This window comes from Arvicanthis niloticus, chromosome 21 (genome assembly GCF_011762505.2).
Source record: "Arvicanthis niloticus isolate mArvNil1 chromosome 21, mArvNil1.pat.X, whole genome shotgun sequence".
Taxonomy (NCBI): Eukaryota; Metazoa; Chordata; class Mammalia; order Rodentia; family Muridae; genus Arvicanthis; species Arvicanthis niloticus.
The window spans coordinates 39,662,407-39,677,457 of record NC_047678.1 but is presented as its reverse complement, the minus strand read 5'-3'; the positions used below and the strand labels follow the sequence as shown (position 1 = coordinate 39,677,457).

At 47.2% G+C, this 15,051-nt stretch overlaps 1 protein-coding gene across 1 annotated transcript in view; it reads right to left on the bottom strand.

The window, feature by feature from the left end:
- Positions 1-247: 247 nt before the first annotated feature.
- Xylb (xylulokinase) overlaps positions 248-15,051 on the bottom strand; it is a 35,850-nt gene continuing 21,046 nt past the window's right edge. Inside the window, exons 11-19 of the mRNA XM_034484397.2 lie at positions 13,218-13,258; positions 12,568-12,683; positions 11,650-11,765; positions 10,946-11,019; positions 8,777-8,873; positions 6,131-6,189; positions 4,761-4,848; positions 3,455-3,549; positions 248-1,824 (exon numbers count right to left, since the gene is read on the bottom strand). Of these exons, the coding sequence (XP_034340288.1) occupies positions 1,747-1,824; positions 3,455-3,549; positions 4,761-4,848; positions 6,131-6,189; positions 8,777-8,873; positions 10,946-11,019; positions 11,650-11,765; positions 12,568-12,683; positions 13,218-13,258 (764 nt within the window). The 3' untranslated portion in view covers positions 248-1,746. The remainder of the gene's footprint in view (positions 1,825-3,454; positions 3,550-4,760; positions 4,849-6,130; positions 6,190-8,776; positions 8,874-10,945; positions 11,020-11,649; positions 11,766-12,567; positions 12,684-13,217; positions 13,259-15,051) is intronic.

Sequence of the window (15,051 nt, the reverse complement as noted above, 5' to 3'; positions counted from 1 at the left end):
CTTCAAAGTCACAGGTTCAAACCCCTGCTCCAATAAAGGGGAAGCCGGGAGAGATGGATTTTAGGTATTTTCAAGATTTTGTTTATTTTGGGAAGTTCTAAATATCAACAGGGATCTTGTCTTTATTCTCCTCCCTCTTTTCTGGTGCCTCCTTGAACTTCCTGTGTTGTAAAAGTCGCCAGATCTGCCATGGTCTATCCTTCTGTTCAGTGTCTTCTCACATAGGCTTGCCCTGTTTCCATTTGGATTTGTTCTTTAATTTGTCACCTATGGTGGCCTTTTTCTTTTCTTTTCTTTTCTTTTTCTTTTTTTTTTTTTTTGGTCTGGTTTATTGTAAGGAAGATCTGTTGGATTGGAATGTCGTCTAAGTTAACTAGTTAACTGTTCTGTGGTCCCAGATGCCTTTGCAGTTGGTTGGTAGTGTAAAATCTCTGTAACAAGTAGCATCCCAGTGGCCGTTTCTGTCTGCACTGTAGGTTTGCTGTGGGCAAGATGGCTGCTCGTTGCTTCTTCCCCCTTCACACACCAAGCCTTCCAAGCGACCGCATGCCTAGACACAAGTCTCTTCCCATCTGTTCTGTGTCCCTTTGATTTCCCAGCAGTCACTGCTCTGATCCTGGTCTCACACCTGTCTGCAACATCTTGCCACTGTATCAGAACCGGTGGTCCAGAGTTCAGCACGGCCTTGCGGCAGAGGAAAACTCTAAGGGGTGATGCTGGAGAGAGATCGCCAGGAAAAGTGTGAAGCAAAACGGGTGGAGAGGGAAGACACAGCTCAAACATAATAGGACATGTGGAAGTGAGAGTCACAAAGCACACCAAGTAAAAAAGGAAATCCAGGCTGGGCATGCGGCTCAGCAGGTAGAGCGGCTGCCTGGAATGCGTGAGGCCATGGGTTCCATCTCTGGTATTGCGTAAGTCAGGTGTGGTGGCAAATACTTGGGGGGTGGTGGCGGGAAGATCATAAGCTTAGAGTCACCTTTGGCTGCAAAGAAAGTTTGAGGGCAGCCTGGGCTGCAGGAGACCCAAAATAAAAAGAAAGCCAGAATTTAGAAACTTCTGGAAACACATACTTTTGTCATCATGTGAACTACAACGAAGTACGGAAGAACCTGGAAGTATTTAGCCTGGGAAATACCCATCCAGGTCACCGGGAAAAACCCAGTCAGGCAGTCTCTGGGCAGGGCTGGGGGTAAGGGAAGGAAGAATATTCACCAGGTCCACGAAGGTCATCTTGAGTGGGAAGTAAACCAGTGCAAAGGGGGAGGGAGGATGAAGGAGACAGACAGACAGACAGAGAGGAGAGAGCTCTGGGAAGACACCTACAGAAACAAGGAGGGTCACAGGCAGGAGAGAAGTAGCTTAGTTTGGTTTGCAGGGAAGGCTGGAGGGGGCGGTTCCAGGATGGGGGAGATGGCTGAAGTTGAGGAAGGAGGAGTGGTCAGAGTCAGGGAAAAGGCTGTCTCTCCCTAGGCAGCTGTTTGGTCCCTTTGAAAGGGGAACATGATTGTCTTTGGTGGCCATACCCTACAGTGTTTTCCTGAACGAAAGACAGAAAAGGAGAAATTGCTTTTCCATCCTAGGACATGCAGCCCACAAGTCTCCAAGAAGTCATGGCTTCAGGATGGTCCAGGACAGGACAGGACAGGACAGGAACGCTGCAGAGTCAGCACAGCCAAGCTGCCCAGACCAAACACAAGGACAAGTGCCACTTGGGAGGCAGCAGGGTGCCTGGGCCGGAAGAATTCATTCCAGAGCCTCCTGGGCCTTGGACAAGATTCTCTGTTCCAGCTCAGCGTATCGAGGAAGAAGGGCTGCATAGACCTGGACAGGCAGAAAAAGCAGTATGTAACTAAAGCGGAAGGGGAAGTGACTCTCACAGCTGCTTGCAGCTTCAAAGTTTAAAAATGTAAATTCAGGGGCTGGAGAGATGGCCCAGTGGTTTAGAGCACTGGCTACCCTTCCACAGGAACTAGGTTTGAGTTCCAGTACCCACATGGTGACCCATTATGGTCTGTAACTCCAGTTCCAGGGGATCCAACACCCCCTTCTGGCCTCCTCAGGCACCGTACACACACATGATGCATAAACATATATGTAGACCAAACACTCACACACATAAAATAAATAAAAATTTAAATGAATAAATAATTATATACATATACATATCTATATATATATAATTATAAAACACATTCCAAATTTCACAAACCTTATGCAAAACTGATAAGAATTATGACATCAGTATTTTCTCTAAGCAGTTACATATTAAAACAATGATATTTTGGATAAATTAGATTACATGAAATAGATTGTTCAAAATAAATTTTGTTCGATGGGTGGTGGCGGCACATGCCTTTAATCCCAGATCTCAGGAGGCAGAGGGCAGCCTGATCTATACAGTGAGTTCTAGGTCAGACAGGGCTACACAGAGAAACCCTGTCTTGAAAAAACAAATAGACAAAAAAAAAAAAAAAAAAAAAGAAAAGAAAAGAAAAGAAAAGAAAAAAGAAAGAAAGAAAGAATAATTTTGTTTCTATTTTTACATTTGAAAAATTGAGGCATTGAAGAGATGGTGCATTGGTTAAAAACTGAGAGACTCTGCCAGAGCCTGACAAATACAGAGGTGGATGCTTGCAACCAACCATTGGACTGAGTACAGGGACCCCAGTAGAGAAGTCAGGGAAAGGACTGAAGGAGCTGAAGGGGTTTGCAACCCCATAGGAAGAACAACAATATCAACCAACCAGACCACCCCCAGAGCTCCTAGGGACTAAACCACCAACCAAAGAGTACACATGGAGCGACCCATGGCACCAGACGCATATGTAGCAGAGGATGGCCTTTTTGGGCATCAATGGGAGGAGAGGCCCTTGGTCCTGTGAAGGCTCGATGCCCCAGTGTGAGGGAATGCCAGTGCAAGGAGTCACAGGAGTGTGTAGGTGGGGGAGCACCCTCATAAAAAGGAGGGGGAGGGGGAATGGCATAGTGGATTTTTTTGGGGGGGAGAACCAGGAAAGGGGATAACATTTGAAATGTAAATAAATAAAATGTCCATAAATAAATAAATAAATAAACCAAAGAAACCATGTATTGATCTTGCAGAGGACCCAGGTTCAGTTCCCAGCACCCTTGGCTTCTTTTTTTATGCCAAGGATGTAATTCTGTAGTCAAGTGAATGTTTCACATAAGTGAGACCCTAGGTTCAACGCCCAAGTACTGTGAGTTGTGTGTGGAATGGAGTGTGTGTGTTGGGTGTGGTGTGTGGTGGTGGGGTTGTGTTGAGGGGGCGGTGGGAGTCGGGTAGGGTGGGTAAGGTAAAGTTTCCCTCTGGTTAAGTACAGCAGGTTTAATATAGATGAGAGAGAAAAACTTATCTTTTAAAGAAAAGAAAAAAAAGGCCCATGACAGATTGAGAGGCAAGCACTAAGAGAAAAATTCAGTGGTTTCTCACCTGGGAAGCTCCTGGGTTGGGGGTGGCAGCCAGGCTGGGCTGTGGTGCTGATTTCACAACCTCTGAAAAGGCCACACCTGTCCCTCCAGCAAGACCTAGAGGGGAAAGGTTATCACATCCATGCATGTCACATGAGGGTGTTAACTGAGTGAGTGTGTCAGAAGCTGCTATGGTGACAAAACATTGTCAACCGGGCAGGGTAGCTCAGCAGTAGGCGCCTCCTCAGCCTGCACAAGACTCAGGGTCCTACCCAGCACAGCACAAAAAAAAAAAACAAAAAAACAAAAAACAAGTCTTTAAACTGGAGTCACCCAGCTCAGAAGAGTTACTGAAAGTTACTGATAGCAAAATTGCTCATTAAAAAAAAATACTTATAATGGGGTGATTTTTTTGTTTGTTTGTTATACACATCAGAGAATGGCAAGTTCAAGGCTCACCTGGGATCCTAGGCAACTCGGTGAGCCCTCATCTCAAAACAAAAAGTATATTAAAGAGAGGGGGGGCTTATAAAACAGTCTACCAAATACTGACAAGCATAAGAATAGAAGACCCTGGGTTCAGTTCCCAGCACCGGGGTAAGAAGTAAAAATTTGGAAGTAAATTCTCCAATAATCTTGCTACATGAAGTTGCAGGAGTTGGAGGAGAAAGAGGAATGAGGGTAAAGATTTGTTACTGAGAGGACAGCGCTCCAGTCTTCTTTTTCAATGTTGAAAGAAAGAAACGTTAAGTAGGTGTACTGAAGAGTGAGTTCACAGGGAAAGAATGAACCCCTGGGAGAAAGGGTGGAGCCCCTGATGCACGTGACAGCCAGGAGTTCCCTAGCAGACAGGTCACAGGGTAAACCTTAACCTTAACTAACTCTGTCTGCCAGTAATGTCTGAGGTTTCAGGAGACAGCCAGGAGAGCGAGGGCCTCTGGGGAGCTGTCCATGGTTCTGGACTTCTTGGCTCTGAGGCCTTCACCACTGTCTCAATTTCTTGCTATTCATCTCCCGTCATCTCCTGTGGCTGTACAGACCAACACACAGACTGCCCTTAGGCATGCCCTGTGGCCTTTTTGGTCTCAGAGTTTGACTTGGACAGGCCTCATCCAATGTGAATCTTACCTCTCTTTCTCCACTCTAACTAGAGCATACAAGACAAACGGTAGGGGTTCATTCTTGCTGGAAGGGATATAAATGAGGCTAACAGTCCTGAGACTCCATTGCCCTCAACAGGGAACGCACTCTCCCCCCCTTCCCACGCTTCTCAGCCCAGTGGTGCTTAAAACACTTGTGAGACAGTCCTGCCCCATTCATTGACCTACCATGAAAAGCTCGGTACGCAGAGCCAACACAGGCTGAACTGGTAGTGTCTATGACATACACAGGGGCCCCAAAAACATCTGCAAGCACCTAGGAAGGACACAGGAGTTAGAATGGGTGAGTCATCGCTCAGAGAGATCATTTAGAACCCTCTACCCTCTGCTCTCTTCCCTCACGTCTTCTGATGCCTCCATCCAACCACTGCGGCCTTAAGTCTGTGTGAGCCAGTGATGAGACAGGAAGACCCTGGAGAAGGACTACAGTCTCCAGGCTGACTCTAGACCTAAAAGACAAGACCCTACCACATAGCTCAAGCCAGCCTGAAATTTTCTATGTAACCAGGCTAACCTCAAACACATCATGTTCTGGCTTCTGCCTCCCAAATGTAGAGACTCTAAGCAGGAAGCCATGCCTTGTGCCTTTTCTTTTAAGACGTGATCGTACCATGTAGCCCTGGCTGGTGTAGCGCTATTTAGACCAGGCTGGCCTAGAACTCACAGAACCACATGCTGCTGCCTCCTGAGCACTGGGACTTTAAAAAGTGCGTCACCACGTCCAGGCCCCTGTACTTTCTTGTGTTTGTGTTCATGTATCTGGGGAAGGAGGATCCTCATGTGTGTGAGTGGTCAATTTGACACACGTTAGAGTTATCTAGTAAGTCAGAAACATGGTTGAGAAAGTGCCTTCATAAGCTCAGCCTGTTGACAAGCCTATGGGGACATTTTCTTAATTAGTGATTGATGTGGGTGGGGCCACCCCTGGGCAAGTGGTCCTGGGTTCTATAAGAAAGCAGGCTAAGCAAGCCATGAGGAGCAAGCCAGTAAGTAGTACCCATCCATGGGCTCTGTCTCAGTTCCTGTCCATAGGATCCTGTATGCCTTCCCACTCTGACATCCTCCAGTGGTGGATCATAAGCTGTAAGGTGAAACAAACCCTTTTCTCCCTAAGACGCTTTTACTCACAATGTTTTATCAAAGCAATATAAAGTCTGACTTAAGTTTGTTTGTTTGTTTGTTTGTTTATTTTCAGTGCTGAAAATCAAACCCAGAACCTCAAAATGTCACAAGACAAATGGATGGACAGCTAAGAAGATGGCTCGTTCAGTCAAGTGCTTGCTGTATATGCACAAGGACCTGACTTTCAAGCCCTAGAATCCATGTAAAGAAGCTGAATGTGCCGCACATGCCTAGAATCCCAGCTCCGAGGAATCAAATCCCTGGGGCTTGCTGGCCAGCCATTTCAGTCAAATCAGAGCTCCAGCGTCAGTGAGAGCTGATTCCCCCAACTAAGGGGAGAGCGATGAAGGAAAACATCCAGCTCCTAGATGCAAGACAAGGAAGAGGTTGTGGTACAGGACCACCACCACACATACCTGCAAGATGTCTTTATTGTGAGACGCTCCTCCTGTGGCCAGAATCTTTGTCTTGGGCACTGTAAGACAAAAGATGAAACAGAACTGAAATGCTTGTAGCAATTCTCTCAAGGACAGAAAGGACTGTCCTTCAGCCATGGATGGCTTGTGGTAGCTCTATGGCTGATCTTCTGATCTTCCAGAGCTCTAGAGAGACCCAAAGCTTGGCTTGTCCATGCAAGGCCCCTCAAATGTAATTTGCCTGGGAATCCACAATTCCTCTGCCTTTATTGTCTTTACCAACTATAAGATTAAAGAATGTGGGGTTGGGGGATGTAGTTCAGTTGGCAGAGCAAACACAAGGCTCCGAGTTCCACCACCATCTACTTTGCTCCACCTCACCCCATCCGTCCAAAAGGAAAAAAAAAAAAAAAAAAAACAAACCTCCCAACAAACTAATAATCGAAGTTTTCTTCTATTGATAAGTGTTCCATACCCAAATCTTATAAAAAGCTTTGATGGGGTTATTACTGTTGTTGATGATGATGTTGCTGTTGTTGTTATCTCACTCTTTAAAAGGATTTATTTCATTCTATGTGTAAGGTCTCTGTGTGTGAATATACATACGGAAGCCTGTGAAGACCAGAAGAGGGAGCTGGGTCCGCCAGATCTGGGGTTACACTTGAGTGGGGGAACTGAACTCGAAGTCTTCTCTAAATGTAGCAGGCATTTTAGCCACCGAGCCATCTGTCCTCTTATCATCCTTTGACAGGGATTGAGATAGGATTTTATCTACTCCAGGCTAGCCCCAAACTGTCTCTGTTGTAGAGGATAACCTAGAACTCCTGATCTGGCTGAGTTCACAAGTATGTGCTGCCATGCCCAACCCAGGCCAACAACATTCTTTTTTACATTTATTTGTTTTTGTTTATTTATTTATTTATGCATGAGTATCTATTCTTGAAATGCTCTTTTGGTTCTTAGGCAGTTCTTAAAACTGAACATGTTAATGACTGACCAAGAACAAACCCTGAGCTCGCCAATCCACCCAACAGCCTGGAGAAGTACAGACAGGCACTTCCATGTGTGCATCTTTGTGTTTGCAGGCGTGTGTATCTAAGAAGTCCTGTTTGACACTGGGAGATACAGCTCAGTGGTAGAGTACTTTCCAGCAGGCATGAGGTCCTGGGTCTCATTGTCAAAATTATGGGGGAAAAAAAAAACAGGGGTTAAAGAAATGACTCAGTGATTAAGAGCACTAGCTGCTTGTCCAGAGGACTCTGGGTTTGATTCTCAGCACATGCATAGTGGCAAACAACCATCTCTAACTCCAGTTCCAGGGGCTTCAATGCTTTCTTCTGGCCTCTGCAGGCACAAGGCACACAAGTGGTACATAGACATCTATGCAGTTAAAGCATTCATACACAAATTAAATTTTTAAAATGAAAAATAAAAATAATAAAAAAAATATCTGCTGAGAGACAGCTAAGCAGATTAAGACACTTGGTAGCAAGTGTTAAAGCCTCAGAGCTCACACGGTAGAAAGAGCGAAACAGACTCCACTCTCCTGCTGATTGTGTGCCTGTCCCCCATACACAGGTTATAAATGTATTTAAAAAAAAAAAAAAAAAAAAAAAGAATCCCCCAGGCTGGAGAGATGGCTCAGAGGTTATGAGCACTGACTGTTCTTCCAGAGTCAATTCCCAGCAACCACAAGGTGGCTCACAACCTTCTGTAATGGGAATGGGATCTAGTGCCCTCTTCTGCTGTGTCTGAAGAGATCAACAGTGTACTCATATAAATAATAAATACATCTTTAAAAAAGAAAAAAAGAGGAACCCCCGTAAAACCTGGAGGTCTTGTTTGAGAAGAACATAGCATGGCTTGCAAAGCAGGATTGATTCTTGCTTTTTAACTTGCTAAGGGGGTAAGTGTCTTTATATACGTAACCACGTATGATCTTCCTGTGCCTTCTGTACTCTAGGCTGCTGGGATGACCCCTCTGTGCCTAAATGTCCATTATTGATGGTCCAAAGACCCTTTATTAGGCATTCAGAAACAACTTCTCTGCCCTACTCACTCAATCTCATTTCTGAGAGACTTCTGGGGGCTCCGGAGACCTTCTGGATTTAAAAAAAAAAAAATTCAAACTTGGTTGGCTCGATTTTTTATCCCAGCACAAGAGGAAGAGGCAGAGGCAGGCTGCAATTCTCTGAATTCAAGGGCAACTTGGTCTACAAAGTGCTAAGACATCCAGGGCTACATAGAGAAACACTGTAACAACAACAACAACAACAAAAAAAAAAAAAAAAAAAAAAAAAAAAAAAAACCTAAATAATTAAATAAGTTCAGGATGTTTGTCTGCAGCTAGCACACAGCTGGGGGGCACAGGAAGACCTCTCCTAATGCCTACCATCCATGATGTAGTAGTGATTGGTTTAGCGGTGACAGAGCTGAGAAGCAGGCCACCCTGCCTCCACATCTATACCTGTTCTAAGGCACCTCAGTTGCTTTCTCATCTCACCCAGAACCAAGTCCATCCACCGTCTCCCCATAGCATCCTCTAATGTAAGGCCTGAGTAAACACTTCTGTCTCTGAACCTCTTCCCCCTCCATCCCCTGCACTCCCACATGCCCCAGAACACAACCAACTGACCCCTCACTTACTGACTCGGTAGCCTAAGCCTTCTGCGTGAATCCTCTTAGCCATGAACTGTCCTTCGATCAGTGCTCGGATCTCCACATCCCCAGGGAAGGCTGAGACCTGTCTCCAGAAAATAGGCACAACATGAGGGACTGTGTGTGTGTGTGTGTGTGTACACATGTGTGTAAAATAAGTACAGTGAGGGACTCTGGGTTAGTGTGTGTGTGTGTGTGTGCATGTGTATAAAATAGGGACAGTGAGGGACTCGTGTGTGTCTGTGTGTGTGCGTGTGTGCATGTGTGTAAAACAGGCACAGTGTGAGGGACTCATGTGTGTGTGTGTGTGTGTGTGTGTGTGTGTGTGTAAGACAGGCACAGTGTGAGGGTTGAGTGTCCTCATGTTTGTGTGTGTGTACACACGTGATCTTACTGTAACCAATGTCACCTGCTGCAAATTCGTGCAAACACAGCTCTCACCTCACATCTCAGCGCTGTCTCTGGCAGCCAAGGGTTCAAGTCCTGACTCTAACATTTATTTCCCCTCTGACCTTGGATATCACGGGAATCTTCCCACCTTGGCTGCAATGGTTTTTAAGGTCACCATGGCCAAACTGACAATGCTTTCATAAGTGACAGCCATGAACTTATCCTGAGTATCCACAGCAACAACTGTGGAACATGAAGACAGCTCTGATGGAAGTCACCCCCAGGCCAGGACCTGCTTCTCCAGCCCCTCAGATAAAGAAGTAAACCTAGCACTCTCTCGACTGCTCTTGCAGAGGACCTGGGTTTGGTTCCCAGCTCCCACATGGCAGCTCACAACCACTTATAATTCCAGTTCCAGGGGACCCAATGTCCTCTTTGGGCCTCTGAGGTCACCAGGCACACATGTGATCTACATACATCACACATATGTACCGAATGGATGAATGAAGACCTCCACTTTCTCCTTGATGAGCTTAGAACTGGTGTACTTGAGAGCAGGCATGTGTATCTTTTCTCTATAAACAGAAACTGAACTTAACCCCAACCTGAGGACCAGGATGAATTTTCTACAGTTTTGTTTGTTTGTCTGAGACAGAAACTCTCTACATAGCCCAGGCTGTCCTGAAATACACAGAGATCTTCCTGACTCAGCCTCTGAGTGCTGGGATTACAATGGCACCACACCCAGCAAACTTTCTACATTGTATCCAAAGCACTCCACTGAATGTGTAATGCTTAATTTGCACCATCTAAGCCAAGTCCACCTGCTGTTTACAGTGACTAGAGAGTCCCCCAGATTCCTCCAACATCCACGAGGGTAACAAACATCCTCTAGCCCCAGCTCCCAAAACATGGTGTCAGCTCTCAGGCGACTACTAGAAAAATCAATTTCAAACAGGGACTCTCCTGGAAGGGGGTCACACAGAAATGAGAGAAACACAGCTTCCAGCCAAGAAGGTCTGGGTTTGAGCATCCTCCACCACCTATGTCCTTGTGACTTTGGGCAGGTCATGAAGGCTAGGCCTCTACTTCCCCATCTGTAAAAAAGGACTGGTAGAGTCTATATTGCAGAGTTAAAAGTGAAATCACAAGCATGGTGCCTGGAACCCAGTGGTCCTCAGCAAATGTCACTGTCTCTCTGACTGGCCTTTCCCACTAGGAAGAAATTCCTGCCATCAGGACCCAAAAGCTGCTGTGAGGTGGAAGATATGGTTACCAAGGAAACGTCCTACAACAGCAGCTGGGGAACTGACAGGAGCTCACGGAGAGCTCTGGTCACCTGCAGTCTTCCTTGGGGGAGGAACAGGACCTGTCTAAGTCACTCCTGAGACCCCACCTCTAGAATGCACCCTAAAAGCAACATGCTGAGGGCCAGTTGTTAAGCAAGGCTCAACGCCAGCGTCAATGAATGTAGCTGTAAAGCCAACAGCGTTATGTATCTGGAGCTGGAAGACAGTTGGCAGTTAAGAGTGCTTGCAGGGTAGCAAGAGGATCTGAGTTTGGAGCCTCCTAAGGTGGAGCTGGAGAATCCCCTGAACAAGCTCTTCTTTGATGGAGAGAACCTGTCCTAATGAATATAGTGGAAAAGCAGCCCAGGAAGACTCCCAGTGTCATACTCGGGCTGCCACAGACATGCACACTGGCATCATACATGTAAACACACACACACACACACACCACATATACACATGAAAAAGACACAAGTACCTCAGTGTTTTCCGCATTAAACCTATGACGCCCGATAATTTCAGGGGTGATCTCCATTACATCGAAATAAAAACCTGAAGCAAAACCAGGAAGGGATTAGCTGTCAGCACTCTGGAGCAAAAGAACAGTTTCTCAAAAGACTTCAAAAAGGATGAAGTCAAGTTATGTCATCTGTGCCTCAGCCTCCTCCCATCCTCTGGAGGAGTCCTGTGATATCCTCAGACCTTTCTCTCCCTCAGGACAGAAGGGACTGGGAAGGCCTGGGCCGTTCTGAGGCAACCTTTCTTACTTCCACTTGGCAGCTCAGCTGAGGAACAGCTGCCTCACTAACCCTGAGCACCAGGTGGGTTATGTTCAAAGAGGCATGTCCCTTCCTTCCTCAGGACATAGCCTTGTGCTGCCTTCTGTCTGGGGCAGAAACCTGCATACTGAGACGCAGCGGGCCACAGTAGATCCTGGGGCCGCCATCTCTGATGCTATCTCCAGGGATTTTGAAGGGGAAGAAGACATAACTTGAGTCTGACCTTTCACTGGAGGTTTATGGAGCATCAGTCAAGGATAACCACATGAGTGGACCCTCAGAACCTGAGGGCCCACACCAGCTTGTGAGAATACATGTGGAGACAGAAAGCCTCCCAACTTCTCCATGCCCCCAACTCATGATGCTCCAAGCCTTGCTGCCCCTGTCCACAGGCCCAGCCTACCCAAGTTCCCGTGGTTCCCCATCTCCGTGGCCTGCAGGGCCTTAGAGAACTTGTTCCAGGAACAGGAGGCAGACTCATCTCGGATCTTCTCTCTCATGAGGGAGCCATTTTTAAAGCTGCAGAAAACAGAATGACACAGAATGAGTCCTGCGCTTCCAGGTTTTGTGGTGTAAGGTTAGAACCCAGGTGCCTCACATGCTGGGCAAGGATTTACTCCCAGACTGGACCCAGGGTTGTTGAAAGAGACCCAGGCAGAGGGGTTCCAGGTCAGGCTAGACCGCAATCCATGGGCGGACCACAACAGGCAGCTCGAATCTCAAGTATCTAAGTCTCTACTGTGGTTTCTTAGACGTTCTGGAAGGTGCTGGACTCACAGTTATCTTGGGATCTGTTTATGCTGGACACTGCCACAGTAGGATCCACACAGGGGTTTCTATACCTTGTATCACCTCTTCTATAGGGCTGGGAACTACCTCAACGAGACCTGAATAGTCTCCAGTGGTTCTTGGTGATTACAGCTCAAAAGCCTTCTAAGCCCGGTAGCTCCCAACCCTACTAAAGACCTGTGACCAGGACATAGAGTACACAGTTCCTGTAAGAACTCTCAGGAAACGAGCTGTCCCCAGACCATTTGCTGAGGGTCAAGTTAAATATGTATGTCAGAGCACCATGAAGCAAACACCTCACTTACAAACCCAGTGCCACACAGAACAGCATCGGAGGTGAAGTTTGCACCCAAGCTTGGGGGACTACGGGTCTTGGGCTCTTCTGGAGATGGTTCTACTGTTAAACAAGAACTCATGTGTCCCTGTGGTCTCGGCTACCCATGACACAATTTAGTAGGAAGAGCTTGGGGGTGTCTGGTTGTGCCTGATGTGTGTGTACCTTCTTTTCCCAAGCTAGAAATTCCAGGATTACCATAGAAGCGCCATATAGTGCTGTGTATCCACTGGGTTGCAGAAGATGTGGCCTTCCAAGGCAGGCATGGGCTTTTGGAGCCAGAGAAATAGGGTGTCGCTGGTGCCCAGGCTGACCTGAGGAAAGCAGTGCAGAGGGTGAGGTGCCTGGGGCTTGCCTACAAATGTCCTCTGCCAGTGATGTACTCCGCATCCAGCCTGCCTTCATCCAGTCACTTCGATCGTCATACTGCAGGTGACAACTGCCAACTTTTTTTTTTCTTCTTGATTCTCCTCATACCACGTGAGTTAAAGGTCAGCTACCCAGATTCGGGCTCTCATGGACATCATCATTGACTTTCTAAAGCTTAATACTGAATCATCAAAGTAATCGTTTCCCAAATAGCTACCCTGGTAAGACGTAGAAAAGCCATAGAAGAAATCTTCCCACATACCCGGCAGCTCAAAACACCCTGGTCCTCCTCCAACCCTCGGCCACTATGTCCAGCAGACAGTCACTGTCAAGCAGACATGGGTCTTGCTTGACAAAAGTTAGTGAGCCCCCATCCTTTTTAGAGGTACCAGACCCTCTGACAGTAGCCAACACGCAGCTGAGACTCAGCACCCCGGTCCCCAGGACAGAAGGTCTATAGGTGTGAGAAGTCACCTTACCGCAATATCTCCTTCCTCCAGCCTCATGCCGGCCAGTGACGCTGGGGATGGAAGGGAAACCTCTGGTTAGCAGGGGTCACATGGGATCCACAGAGCAAACTGCAGTAACCAACCAGACAGCACCACAGATGCCACCGTCAGCCTTAACCCACAGTCAAGCAAGCTGAGTTTAAGGAGCCAAACGGTGACAGGGGTCAAAGGGCGGACTGCTCCAGACAAGGATTTGGGTTGAGAAATCTCCTTCGGGGATACAAACTCCCCACCACTGCCAGGTACTCCAGACCCAGAGAACCAAAGAGACCGGGCCAAGGCCTCAAGAACATACATGGCAGGAAAGAAAGGCGGTGAGCCAGGAGCACAGTGGGTTGCGCTCACCCAGGACAAAGGAAGGGCTGCAGTTATGGCGTCTGCCTCCTGCAGACACAGGGTGCCCTGCAGCAATCTTCTCTGCCCTCTTTGCTAACATGCCCCAGGCACTAAAGAGGACCTGGCACATAGCCAGTGCACCCTAAATGTGGAGTGGGATGAACTGAGCGGAGGAGAAATGAGAACAGGAACAGACACCCCTAAACTCGGCAGCGGAGCATGCCTGGAGGCTGTGCACATGCCCGTCCAAGCACAGGAGACAATTTGGAGCTCCATCACAGGAGCTCAGGACAGTTGAAGCCCCGACACCGGTACATCAAGTTGACCAAAAGGATGGAGGTTAAAAGCATGAGCATTGGAAGAAGCTGAGAAGGAGACGCCCTCCAATGTTAACTGTCCTTTGATGGCTTTCCCTGTGGGTCTGGAGTACACCACACAGCATACTCCTCAGTGTGACCCATCTGGCCTTTCACAGAAACCAGAGGCCCTGAGAGTCACTGAAAAAGAAGAGGCAAGATAGAGGGTGCCACAAGAAGCAAACTGTTTATAGACCAGGATGACCTCAAAACAGCATCCTGAAGGATGGGCTGAGGACTGAGGTGGTGGCTGGAATAGAATGGAGGTGGGGGTGAGGAGGCAACTGCCTTCTTCACACCCACCGACCTTCACCCAGACACTACAGGCCTGAGCCCAGGCCTGAGCCTTTGAGGGTGGTGAGGCCAGGCTGGGGTTGAGATAAAGAGCCAGAATTCAGAAGGAAAAAAAGAACAGCACAAAAGGCTTCATCAAGCTGGTCAGTGGGCTGGGCATGGTGGCATCCGCTGCACTGGGGAGGTGGAGACACAAAACATTTCTGAGGCTCTACAACCAGCCAGCATAGTCTACCTGGGCATTCCAGGTTAGTGAGAAACCCTATGTAAAAAGAGAGCATAGGCAGCACACAAGGAATGGCAAATAGCTGGGGCTGTCCTGTCTGCACATGGACCTGCACACATGTGCACATGCACACACATGTGCATATGTGCACACACGCACGTAGAAAAAAGGGGGGGGACCAAGAGGATGGCATGGAATTCTTTAAAAGTCCAGTAAGAATCAAGTATGGTGTCTCACATCCGTATTCCCTGTACCTAAGTGGCTAGGGCGAAGGGGTCAGCCTGGGCTACGGAGTAAAATCTAGGCCTTCAGAGACCCCTCCTCAAAAAAAAAAAATATATATATGTATGTGTGCATGTGTGTATGTATATATATGTACACATATATATGTGTATGTATATATATGTGTGTATATATATGTATGTATATGTGTGCATGTGTGCGTGTGTATATGTATATATGTGTTTATGTGTGTGCATATATAATATATATATAATATATATTCAATTTGTATGTGTATATGTATATGGAAAAAGAAGGAAGTACGGCCACTCAGCTGGTCCGTTGGCAGAGCAACCCCCACTGAGGCACT